General features: G+C 35.6%; 1 protein-coding gene across 4 annotated transcripts in view; it reads right to left on the bottom strand.

The window, feature by feature from the left end:
* GRHL1 (grainyhead like transcription factor 1) overlaps positions 1-13823 on the bottom strand; it is an 87108-nt gene that overhangs the window by 61000 nt on the left and 12285 nt on the right. For all 4 annotated transcript variants that reach the window (XM_074209652.1, XM_074209649.1, XM_074209651.1 and 1 more), the window contains exons 5-8: positions 12848-12924; positions 11469-11625; positions 11165-11276; positions 10149-10243 (exon numbers count right to left, since the gene is read on the bottom strand). In XM_074209652.1, the coding sequence (XP_074065753.1) occupies positions 10149-10243; positions 11165-11276; positions 11469-11625; positions 12848-12924 (441 nt within the window). The remainder of the gene's footprint in view (positions 1-10148; positions 10244-11164; positions 11277-11468; positions 11626-12847; positions 12925-13823) is intronic.

Here is a 13823-nt window from a genome sequence, read left to right as displayed (position 1 = left end):
GTCTCTCATCTGCTAATTTTCCCTCATTCATCTGTGAATCACTCAAGTTTTAAAAGTTGCTTCCTCCTGGTATTCTTCCTAAGTGACAAATTGTATTTAGGCCAGGGAGCATATACATTATCTGTAGTTCTGCAACTTAACCTCCTGCCTTCATTTTATTGCAAATGCAAGTATATGTTTGACTCATCTCTCTTCCCTCCCTCTCATTCACACTGGGAAATTTAAAGTTGTGAAACAAACCAAACCTGCCCCTGCTTAATGCAACCAAACATGGCAACACCTTATTTTAATGGAACACTTGATTGATGCTTCATCAGAATGGAATTCCTGTAAATGCAAGCAATAGGCTCAAGCCAAACAAATTAAAAATTGCTCTCACAGTGAATTCCAAATATTGTGCTTAGACACAACAAACTTATTAAAATTATAAACCTGCATCACACAAGCACACACACACACACACACAAATCTGAAGTTCAAATGACCAGACTGGTACCACCCCTCTTTAGAAAATGAACTTTGCAAGCCACAGTAATCCCTCACTGGGAACTCCATATACTTTTGCTGAGACAAGGAGACAAAGGGGCAAAGATACCAATACTCCATCCAAACACCAGGATCCCTCCCGTTAAAGCTCTCTGGTACTCTTGTCTGGCTTCAAAACTCTACTTTAATCCCCCTCTCTTTTGTAACATGAGCTTTTCCGTGACACACAAAACATTTGGCTCTGAAGGACAGCTTTTTAGAGTACCTGGGAGTTCCTTCTTATAATCGGTAGATTACAATTAAAAGCAAAAACACAAGCTATTTTTCTTTGACAGTTTTTTTTTCCCTGGGGAACAGGATGCTAAGGATCTCATCCTCTTGACTCCCACTTTCCCCTTCCACAGAGACTATTCTATACAAGTATTTGCAGAAGGAAAAAAAATTAAAAGTAACTGAACTATGGAAAAAGAAAAAAAAAGTTTGTCGAAATCGGCTATGTCACTTGAGATAAGATCATACCAAAGAGATGTAGGGAGTAATATGATCATTGAGTGTTTTCTGGTGAAGTTTTGATAGACACCTGGGAACAAGTAAGCAGGTACCCATAAGAAGAGTGAAGCAGAACTAACTAAATCTCAGTGTTGTTTTAAAGTCTTAGCATTTCCAGCACAGAAAAAGAAATTAGATCTTAGGCTAAGATGTCCAATCTTTCTCACATCCTCTTTTGGATACATGCTCAGATAGCCACCATGTACTTCTAATGTTTACCTTTTCATTGTCAACATTAGAGGAGACTAAAACTCGATGACAAATCTAATGATTTAATTTTATTAAAAAAACAAAAAGAGGCTCTTGACACCTCTGGGTCTATTACATCCTAAAAGGGTTTGCTCTGCTTGAAGACTGATAAAAGACACAAAACAACTCCTTTTACAAGATAATTTTTGTCTTTGATCTCTGATTTCCTATGAGCCCATTTTGCTGTTTTTTATTATAGTAAAATAGAACTTTTTGTCAAATATTTCCTATGTTGAATAAATTACTTAATCCTTGAATTATTTCGTCATTAGATACTATTGCTTTCATTTTCAGACTCAAGAGTTTTTACAGCTTCTGGATTCACACAGCTAATAAGCAACACAAAAAGGTTGACCCAGGAGAAATTTATGTTCAGCTGCCTGAGTTTGCAGACCTATTTAAGAATCCAACTAGTAAAGCATCTTATGAATTTGTTTATTTTTCTGCAAATTCTTTTCCATTTCTGAAGCCATTATACCAAGAATAGGACAGCAAATATGTAGGCATTAAGACTGAACCCCTTTCTGTTAGTTTTGACAAACCAGCTTGAGTTTTAGTTTCTTAGATCTTAAGGCACTGAGACCTTATTTTATATATCTAAAAGAGTTCAGAATTAGTCACTTCATTTGGGAAATAATGTAGACTGATTGAATGTAATAATATCTACCTTTAAACTTCCATTTGAGAAATTTAATTCTGTCAATATTTTGGAACTTCCAAATTTTTTTCCCCATAGAAAGAATGATATTTATTGTAGTTAGCTTCTCAGATAGGTCCACAAGAGCCTATACAACCTATAATGTAGCTAAATTATAGTGCTAGTTATATTAGCTTAAGTTCTGAATCCTGAAAATAAGGCCAGAAGTGCATGAGAAATTTTCCTTCTTTTTCTGGATACAGATCAGATTCTTTAATAAAAGCCTAATTTGGGGGCAGCTAGGTGCCTGGTGAGGGATTACTTTGGCTTGAGGAACTGAGTGCGAATTCAACCTCAGACATAAAATGCATACTTAGGTGTGTGACCTTGGGCAAGTCACTTAATCCCATTGCTTTGCAAAAACCAAAAAAGAAAATTCAATTTGTCCTGTCCTCAGGCCACCCTCTGTACACATGTCACTCCCTAAAGTCTTAGTCCTTCCATACTTCTTGATGTTTCCACTGTAGCTTCCATCCAGACCTGCTCATCCCCAAAGTTTTATGTGCTTTATAATTACAATCATCACCTTCCTATCAATTAAAAGGATAATCTTCTCAGAAAAAGTCATTCTTTTTAGGAAGTGGAATTATGACCTGGAAGAGACAATATGGTATACCTAATAGAGCACTGGGGTTATCATAGAAGTCAAGAGTTCAAGAGCTAGTTCCAAAAGTTACTAACTGAAGCAACAATGGATGAGTCATTTGAAAGCTTTGAGACTCAGTTTCCTCATCTGTATACCCTGGCTGGAGTATTTAACAATAGTAATAGCTGATATAAAGATAGTGCTTTAAGGTTTACAATGCACTTTACACATATAATTGTGTGACCTTCACAATTACACAAGGTCAGTATTACAGTTATTATCATTCCTATTTTGGAGTACCTGCTTTTGTTGTAAAGAAATTCTTTATAAACCAAAAGGTACTTCAAAAGATTTGCATTTACTAATATTACTAGAAAATAATGACTTGAACTAATGCAAATCCTAGAAATATTTAGGCTTTTTAAAAAGAGCATATATTTAAGACAATACAAGAAAATAAGATTAAAAGGATTCAGTCCAAATAGGGGGAAGATGATATTGAGTAGGAGGGTGATCATAGATGGGTCTTGCCAAGGAGTTTGCCTCTAGGTTCAGTTCATCAAAGTTCTTCCTGCTATTTCCAGATACTTTCTTTAATTTTGGAAGCCCACAAATGCTCTTAAAATTCAAGTTGTGTCTTTCCCCCACATTGTTTCCCAAGGAAGAGGTAATTGAAAGTAAGGGAAAAGGTATTTATTATATGTAAGACTGGATTTTAAGTCAGAGACTGCATTCATTGATGACTTCCTTCCATCTGAAGATTCAAATTAGTCAGAAGGGGGACAGGGTGGAGGAGATTTGATTTCATTTAACCCTGAAAGACAACCATTTTCAGAGTGGGAGGCAAAAATTTAAATGTAGCTTAATGAGTTGGCATTTGGCCAAGAGCCTAATTTTACTCATCCTATTAGTGCCCAAAACCCCAAAACAACAAAGCAACAACTATGAGAGCTTTAGATCTCTAGAGAAAATTGCTAGTCTACTTAACCTCCATCAGCCGAATAAGTAAGTCTCTTACATCCTCCTCTAAGGTAAAGAAGCTGGAATGGGGCCAATGAACACAGCTAAGGTGGGTTATAGACTTTGAGGTGATATACTGGAAGTCTCTTAACTACCAGTTATCTACACTGACAATATTGAAATGATGAACCACCTAGTTTTCATAAAATGAATATGATAAGGCTGTTGAAAGAAATCTGAACAAGAAGGATAAGGAACTTGGTGCATGTAGGGGGCACTTGGGAGGAAAAGAAACATTACTACAGGATCATGCATGTAGAATTTGTGATCTCCACCTGCCCAGAGGCATTAATTATTTCAAGAGTAAAAAGAGAAATCAACTTGGCTAAAGCAAGTTAAAAGTCTAGTTGCTTAATTTCAACACATTTAAGGTTGATATATGATATCTGTTTCAAAAAGTGGCAGCCTAATTGCCAGCACAACACTCTTCTTATAGCAGGCATAAGAACTAAATCAGCTTTGGGGGTCTGGAAAGAGAAATGAACTTTATTTACCACCCCCCCAGCATTACCTGATGTTATTAGAGCCATGTAGACCACTCCATTCCCCACCCCGCTCCTCACACAATTTCTTCTCTAACATTAATATGCTGTAGACCTTCAAAATGAAACTCTTCCTTTCTGTCATCTTGTCATTCATTACTTCCACCCCTCAACCAATCTGTCCATATGCAATTACTTTCAGCCAAGATATCCAGACACCTGGACAGGTGCTTATCAATCCTGACAATAACTCACAGAGCAGCTAGTTGGTCAATGTGGTACTTTTTCTAGAGGCACATGGGGGAATAAGTGGGCTAATGAACAAAGGGACCTGTCTAATATTGCAGATGAATCAATGGCAGTCAGGAAATTGAAGTCAGGCCTAAATGACCTTCTACACAGAATCTTTGTTCCTTAATTAGCCCACAATTTACTTTGGGAACAGAAGCTTCCTGAGGGCATATCTCAATTTTTTTTTATCATCAGTGGTAAGAGGCTAGCAAACTCAGTGCCATTAACTATTATTTGTTAAACTAAGAGAAAGAATAATCAGACAAAATGAAACTTTCTTTTTCTTCCTACCAGTCTCACTACATAGTCTTTGCTAAATTACAAAAATAAGGAAGAGTGAGTTATCAAGTAATAGGAAACAATACAGCTCCTCATGAATGAAAAGCTAAGAGTAAATTTTAAAGTATCAAAGAGGGGCAAATAAGAAAGGATAAAAGACACCATTTTCTTGCTTCCCCATTCTACCTTACCAAAACAATATAGTTATAAACAATATGAAACACTCAATGACTTCTCATTGTCTTTGGGTAAAATACAAACTCCTTTTTTTGTCATAAAGACTTTCACAATCTGAACCCAACCCATCTTTGTAGATTGATCTCATGTTACTCTTTCTTGTCCCCCCCCCACCATACACCCCTATGTTCCAATAAAATTAACCTTCTTGCTGGTTCCCATAAATCGCACTCCATCTCCTATCTCTGGGCCTCTGCAAGGCTATCCCACCTCATGCCACTTCTGACTTGTAGATTCTCCAAATTCCTACAAAACAAGGATCAACAGCCATATCCTACAAAAATGATCAATTAGCATTTGGTGACATTATTCTTTTCATTCCCATTTACACTATAACTATTTTATCATGATGCTATTCCCCAGTAAAACTTAAGCTCCTTTAAGACAAGGACTATTAAACTATTTTCCTTCTATTTTGTCTTCCCTGACATTAGCCTAATGCTTGCACATAGTGTGAGAGGAATTCTTGTTGAACTGAAATATTCTGATTCCTTATTGGATTGAAATGGAAATACTTATCAAAAGGAGACTAATACCAAAGCACCAAACTTGCTGACAGTACCAATATGCTAATAGGTGGTCAGAAAATAAAGCATTACTTAAACCAGAACCTCTGGAGAAGCTTGTGACAAAAGGTAAGAGATGCACTCACAGGCCCCTCTTAATATTCTGTATTTCCCCACATATAAGATGTACCCTTTTTTGAAAAATATGGGGTCTAAAAACTGGGAGCATCTCATACAATGGCTGTAGTTTTTTTTTTACTTGCACTTCCCACTTTTTCACTCTTGTTGTCTTTGTGTGTATTGTTTCACATGTTACTGATATATTAGGTTATGTTTTGCCACGTTCTGTCCAGAAATGGCTCAGAAAAGATTTTTCTATAGTGCTGAATTCAAGTTCAAAGTGATCCAGTTTGCAATACAATGGAAATTGTGCTGCTGAATGTCAGTTAAGTCCTCCTCCAACTGAGAAAACAATCTGAGACTGGCTAAAGGAAGAAGAAACCCTCCTGAAAATGCCCTGGCAGAAGAATCCATGAGAGCCAAGTCAGCCAAATGGCCTGAGATAGAGAGGGAATTTGAAGAGATGTATTAAAGAGCAAAGAACCATTGGAATTCCTGTGTCCTCAAAGATGGTTCAGCATGAGGCAAGAAGAATTGCTGATGAAAAAGAAGTGACTAATTTCAAAGGAGGACACAATGGGTGCTTCAGGTTCATGAAACAGAATGGACTAAGCATGTGTCCATGCACCAGACTTGCCCAAAAATGCCTGAAAGCTATGAGCAGAAGGTCTTTCAATTTCATGATGAATAAAACTTGAGTTCAATAACTTTATGTAATACATTTTTATTCAAATTTCAGGCCCCAAAATTAAGGTGCATTATATATGGGAGTATCTTATTCATGGGGAAATATGGTAAATGAAGTCAGGATGCTCCAATGGAAGAACTTCTCAGTTGGTTACACATGAAGCTATCTTGGCTCTGTTGGCTAAATCACAAGTTCTATAGAGGAACAACTCTAGTTTGTTCACTTCTGCGTTCCACTCTTTTTCTGCACAGCCTTTCAGGTTCTAAGTATTTGGTTATTCAGGCTCTGCCACCCACCCCTATTCATATGCACTGAACAAAGTTGGAGGGAGCCACAGAACTGAGCTGAGTGAGTCCACTACAAATGCATGCTATCTAAACTCAACTGGGTGTTCATTCCAGCAAATCGATCCTTTTAAGTCCTCTCCAGTTTCCTATTCCACTTCCCACAGAGGATGTTCTTAATCATTTCTTCGTCCTAAAATCTTCCACATCTTTTTTCCCCCTCACCCTCTTTCCAACCAAAGGACTTGTTTTGTACTTTAATGACAAACTAGAGGCCATTTGCCATAAGATGAACTCCCTCTTTTCTTCATCTTTCTTCAAAATCTCCTCTTACATTCTAAATCCCAATAATAAAGTGGCCTCACCAATGCCAACTGTTCTAAATGTACCCTCTCCTTCCTGTTGCCTTCAGTAGAATGCCCCACTCATCACTTCTCCCTTTCTAATCTTCAGTCTCTTTCGAGAGATCACCCTTTCACTTACTGTTTCCTTCCACACTGCCCAAGTCTCCACCATCCTTAAAACAAAAAATCCTGCTATCCCTTCAAACTATCATCATATACCTTTCTTCCCTTTCTCAGGCAAGCTGCTAAAAAAAGCTTTCTATATTCATTGCCTCCACTTTCTCTCCTCTCACTCACTCCTCAACCATTTGCAGGGAGACTTCAGATTTTAACACTTAATTGAAACTGCTCTCTCCAAAGTCACCAAAAATTTCTTAATTGCCAAATTCAGTGGCCTTTCCTTAGTAAGACTAAGGACCCACTTCTTAAACTCTACTTAACCTCTCTGCAACATTTGGTACCACTGACCCCTCTCACCTCTGGGATAGTCTCTCTCATCTGGGTTTTCCTGACATGACTCTCTTCCAGGTCTTCCTATGATACCACCTAATTCTGAGTCTACTTAAAGGTTCTGTCCTGGGTCTTTTCTGCTCAATCTAATAATCCCTGACTTGATGATTTGTCAGGTCACATGAGTGTAATTATCCTCTGCATACAGAAGATTGCTAAATCTATATTTCCAACCTCAACATTCCACCTGAGCACTTGCACATTATAAACTACATATCAGACACTTCCAACAGAAAATCCTACAGAAAACTCAAATTCAATATGTCCAAACCAGAACTCATTACCTTTCCTCCTAAATCCACACCTTTTCTGTATTTAGCTATTTCTATCAAGGGTACCACAGTCCTCCATATTACCCAGGTTTCCAATCTCAGCATTATCCTTGAATCCTTACTCTGTTAATCACCCAACAGAGCCAATCAGCTACAAAATACTGCTCTTTTTACATCCACCACATCTGATACATCTCCTTCCTCATTACTCACACAGAAACCACTCTTATCAGGCCCTCATCACATCTCCCTTGGTCTGGTGCAATCATCTACCTGCCTCAAGTCTATCATCCTTCTTTAATCCATCTGCCAAAATGATTTTTCTAAAACATATTTCAAACTCTCAATAAACACCAATGCCTCTCTATTGATTTTAGGATAAAAATAGAAATTCTTCTTTTGACTTTTAAAGATCTTCACAATGTGAAGTCAACCTGCCTTTCCATTCTCATTATTCATCACTCTACTTCCTATCATGTAGCCAAACCTGCCCTTCTTGTTGTTCATTCCTTACAGCGTATTCTACTTCCCATCTCTCTTTGCACTGGCCAACCCCAATTCCTGAAATGCATTCCTTCCTTTTCTTGCTTCTACCTTCTATAGAATTCCTTACTTTCTTTAAGATTCAGGCTCAAGAATCAACTCCTACATGAAGTCCTCCTTGATCCCTCTGCTAACAAAACCTACTCTCTTTTCTCAAACTAGCTCGTATTTAATTTGTTGCTATTCAACTTGTACTGGATATATTGTATCTCTCTTTGAAATTAGGGATTGCCATTTCTGTCTCTGTATCAAGATCATCCAGCAAAATGCCTGGTCTAGAATAGATATTTTATATATGCTTATTGATCATTTTGTTTCATATAGTTCTTAAATGAATTGTTCTTAGTAATGAATACAGTTTTTGTTATTAAAAATGACACATTCTTAATCTTAAAATATTCAAACTGCTGAAAAAGAAGTACTTTTTAACTATGAATAACATATAACTTTTCAATTCCTAAATGAAATTAAATAAAGGTGTAAGATTCAGTATTTCAATGATTTAGGGGAGGGTGTATTATTAAAAGGAAAAGATTTTAGTCAGATGTGAAGGACAAGTGCCTTGAAAAAGTAAATATACATTTTCATTTTATTAGAAATTCTGAATTTTTAAACTTAAATACAAAATGAGAAGAGAAAAAATTGCTATATACATATATATACACAGCAGAACATAAGAAAGGATTCAGTCTAAAATAAATAACAAATATAAAATAATAAATTTCCATTTCAAGAAAACCTACATAATAAATACTATTGTTTTCCAAGGTGCCCAGCTTTTCTTTGCTTCCTTAAAGATTTTCTTTTGTCCTCTGCTGTGTAAATTTAACTTGTTTTCCCCCTTCCACCTCCTCGTTAATGTAAATAATGTTACAATTAAGCATGAATTTAATTTAAAATAATCAGTTATCCTTTTTAACAATTCAAAAATATTCTCACCTTATAATATACTTTGAGATCTGATATTGCTGAATCTACTTCCTTTATATCTTTTTCCATGGTTTCTTTAAAGTTCCCAACTTTTAATTTTTCCAAATGAACTTTGCTATTGTCTTTTCTAACTCACAAATAATTTTTTAGTAATTTAATTGAGATGACATTGAATAAGTAGATTAGGTAAAATTGTCATTTTAAAAATTATACTGGCTTTTCTTCTCCATGAACAATAAATATTACTTCGATTTCTTAAATCTACTTTATTTGTATAAAAAGAGTTCTATGTTTATGGTCACACAGTTCCTGTATCATAACCTACATTTCTTAAAGGACTCCAGAACTCAACATAAGAGTTAACCAAATGACCATCAATATCAGTGATAATCATTCAAATATCTTGTATAAAAACAAGAAAGAATTACTTAGAAAGGATGAGGGGTTGAACTTGAAGAGAAAATGTAATGATATAAAATAATGATCTGTTGTGAGTAAAGCCTTTCTCTAAGAAACCTAAAGAGCCTTAGGGGCATTACTTGAATAATCTTTACATTAGCCCTGTTAGTGAGGGAGTAGGCAGGTATTACCAATGCTACTTTACAGATTGAAAAACGAAGTCAGAGGGAAGTTGAGTCACAATCAAGGTGAAACAGTGAGTTAGTGGTTGAGATTAAAATTCATGAGCTTCTGATTCCAGTTCTAATGCTTCCTTTACTATCCTACACATGTGTAGGTATGTCAAGAGAAATCATCTTTGGTGGAGAATGGGAAATAAATATCTTTGCTGCGGGCATGAACTTTCTTCAGGAAAAAAAAAGGCAAGAAAATCACCCTGGTTCTTTAGGAAGAAGGAAAAAACCCGATGGTGTAATTCTTCTTTTCCTTCCCCATCCCATCTCATTTTCATTAAATTTCATGACTCACAGTAACAGCCTACCTACCTTCTCATCAAACATGATTCAATCTATTGCATAGTACAAAAATAAAATGGGAACTGTCAGGGCACTCTGCTCCTCCCCTTTGTCCTCACAAAACAAAAAGAAGAGGAAGCTTTTGGGGCTTTGCTACATACCTTGGCTTCATCGTTAATATCCCAAGTGAAAGAAATGGCATTATAAGCAATCTCTTCAATGTTGCTGATGGTATTGAAACTTTCCTTATAGTCAGCTATGAGGAAAACAAGGGAAAAGGGAAAGAGAAACTTGTGAATTCTAATTTATGTTGGATAGTATGAAACTTTTATCAAGATAAGTTTTTCACCTCCCTGAGGAATCTCAAACTAATATATTCTTGGGTTGAAGAGAATGCATTAAAGATGAAAAGAAGAAATCTAACCTCTAAGGGCCTATAGAAATCACCTAGTCCAATATTCTTTCATTTTACAGAGGGCAAAAGTGATACCTGGAGAGGTAAAACAATTTGCCAAAAAATTATAAGGTACAATAAGCACCTTATTATATATAGTATATAAAGTACAATAAGACTTTGTCCCCATGTCCTCCTCACTCCTAATCTAGGTGCTCTAGAGAAAATGGGGAGGGGAAAAGGAAAATACAGCTAAGAGTAACAAGCACTATCTGTGCTATATCCTAAAGGACTATACAAAGATATAGCTCTATGCAACTCCAAATCTAAATATCAAGAGTTGGTTGGCAATGTTACTCAGCTTGTAATAAGGAGAGTTAGAATTAAGTCATTTTTCTGTTTGTAAATAAATTGTATTTTTTCCCTTTTCTTCCTCCTCTCCAAATAAAAGAAATTTGCTTGAAATAAACAATACCAAAAAAAAAAAAAACCCAAACCAAAAAAATCTCTTGAATGGCGTGAGGAGTAAGACACCTTTGTGCTCAACTCCATAGCTGGAGTCCCCACCTTTAAATGGAACACAGTAGTGATTATGGAGGAAGTAAAAGTGGGGACAAAGACAATTCTGAGAGGCCAAGGACAATGTTTGGAAAAGGCTAGTGGCTGCTGAAAAAATAAAAATGGTTTTGTCAGGAAGCTGATCATTGCCAAAAAAAATTGGATTTAGAAAAAAAATGGGTGCTTGCAATTCTGAGAGCAAGAATAGGCTTATGAGCTGCTTACCTATATCAATGCATCTTTGTTTGGCCGTGTGTTGCCTAGAGTGCCAATATTTCCAATGTCTTAGTTGATCTTCCCGAGTTTTGTCTTCAGCAAACACCACCATAATCACACTCTGAAGAAAAACAAAAGGTTAAAGAAGTTGAGAAAACAGAGTGAAAATCTTTTGAGAAGTGTTATTTGACATTAGACTCTGCATTTGGGGCCTAAGGTTACAGTTTGGGACTTGCAGCAAGTTCTATTTTAGAAAAAGAACACAGAATCTTTGTCCCTCACTTCCTGGAGAAAAAACTGACCACACACTTACCCGGACTTTGCTGATGGGATGGTGAATTCCTTCATTACTGCTTACTTCTTTCAAGGTGACAGGGTAAAACTGGCCCTTGTTCAGATATGTCATAGTGCTATCTCCTGGCTTCTGTCGAAGGGATTTTGAGGCTTCTAGAGTATATTCAAAGTTGTTCCTATGTGACAAAAAAAGCATTGAAGACTAAGGTACTCTTCTGGAAGGCTACCAACATGCTTTAGTTTAATTTGGAGAAGATCCAGTGAATCCACTGATATACTAAATTGCTAAGGAAAATACAGTTGGCTCTGCCATCTTAAGAAAAACTCCTTTCTAACAACATTTCTATGAGAAAGAAAATATTTCACACAAAAATACTTAACAATCAAAAGAAAACCCTTTAGGTCACTTGAGAAGTAACATGCTGAGGGAAAAGATCCCTGGATTTGGAGTCAAAAGATTTAAGTCACCCACCCTGCCATTTACTATCTGTGTGACAATTGGGTCAGATCATTAGCTTCTCTAAAAACTTAGTTTCCTTATCTTTTAAATGGGAATGATAACTATTTCACAGGATTATTGAAAGGGATAATGGATGTAAAGAATTTATAAACATTAATATTTAAATGTCAATCATTATTATCATAATATATAACATTATAAGTAACATTATAGATAGCATAAAAGTTCTACTGAAATTTCATGAAAGGCAAAAAAATCAAGCACATACCAATGAAGGAAGAGGAAACAAATAAGAAAGATATGCTTCTCATTCTAATATATAACAGAGGGGCAGAAAAATTCTGTCTTCTAAAACTTGTTTGATTTTCAATATTCACTATGCTATTTCAAATAGCCAATCTTCCAAAGCAAATAACAATTCCACTTAGGTTGCCTTCATTTTATACCTTATAAATGGCCTGGGAGAAGCAGTTTAATTTTAAAAATAGTTTTATTTTGTATTGTATATTCTGAAATTATAAAAGAAACAAGTAATTTTATAGCTAGAAGGAATCTTAGCTATAACTACTTCTCTTTTCATTTTTTCTACTAGACTCCATGACAGCTTACATTTGTGAAACAATTTAATACTTGCCAAGTGTTTGTGTACATTACATCATAGATTACATTACATTAGCCTCCCCCCCTAAAAAAAAATCATAGGGAGTAGAGAGCTGAGGTTGGTTTGTTGAAAAACTTAGTTCACTCTTAGTTGAAAAACAGTTCCAAGCAAAAGATTTCTCTTGAAATGGTCACAACTGGCACCAAACTCAGTTGTCACTATAAAAATTGTAGCAAATAAATAATTAGGATATTCTCCATCCTTCCTAAACAGCTTATTGACATAAAAATGAGGGAAAAGTCTCACAAGTTGCAAAGAAAACAATTATTATTATTACCCTGAGACACTGTCAAATACATAGTCCTCTGAATTCATGCCAGGCATCCTCAGACTGAGATCCGAAGGAAAGAAAACCTGAAATACCAACAACATAATAAGGTACAATTACTTGCCTGGCCAAGGTTACAAAAGACAGAAGGGCTCAGTTTGGAGCCTAAATAACTCAAGATTTGGTGCAGTATCAAAAGAATGCATCTTAAGAGCAACCCCATCTGCTCTCAATATTCATTTTCAGAAACCAGTCATATAAATTAAAACTGATTCTGGACACTCCCACAAAGTAGCTGTGATTCATTATTCCCTTTATCCATCTTCTCCCCACATTCAAAATTCTGATTTAAATTTTAGACTTTGCAATCAGAAGCTCAATTTACCTATTCCTTTAGAAGTCAAATATTCCAGAGCACCAAGTTTAAAATACAATATCAAATACAAATGCTGGCTAGATCCATTTGGAGTATTTCTCAAGAATTGTTGCTGTTCAATTTCTAATCACAAAGCTCTTATCTTCATATTTTCCTATTCCTTACCTGGTACCAAATTTAGTATTTACCAAGAGAAAATACTTAGACGTTGACTTTATAAATGTTACAACATGAGTTTGACATTAGGATCCAACTACCTTTTATAGATTATAGCAAATCACTTGTTTAGAATTATGGTAACAATCAAGAGACACAAAACATAGAATAAGAAAGAATTAGTAATATATAGAAGTAATAAGTTCTTCTAATAAGCTTTAAGTTTTAGTAAAAGATACAGCGTAAATTAAACAAACTACATGAAGATGCCTGTTGTCAACGAAATTACAAATGTTTTTTCTCTTCCCTTCAGCAAATTATTTAGCTGAAATCATGATCTTTAAAACCAACTTCTGGTAAGATTAGCCATGTGCTTTTGATAATTATTTCTGGTTTTATAGGCTTAGTTTGCTCAATTATACCCATGGGCCTTTTCCCTTAAAAAAAAAAATC

This window comes from Macrotis lagotis, chromosome 1 (genome assembly GCF_037893015.1).
Source record: "Macrotis lagotis isolate mMagLag1 chromosome 1, bilby.v1.9.chrom.fasta, whole genome shotgun sequence".
Lineage (NCBI taxonomy): Eukaryota > Metazoa > Chordata > Mammalia > Peramelemorphia > Peramelidae > Macrotis > Macrotis lagotis.
The sequence above is the reverse complement of the archived record's forward strand: the minus strand, read 5'-3'. Positions and strand labels throughout refer to the sequence as shown.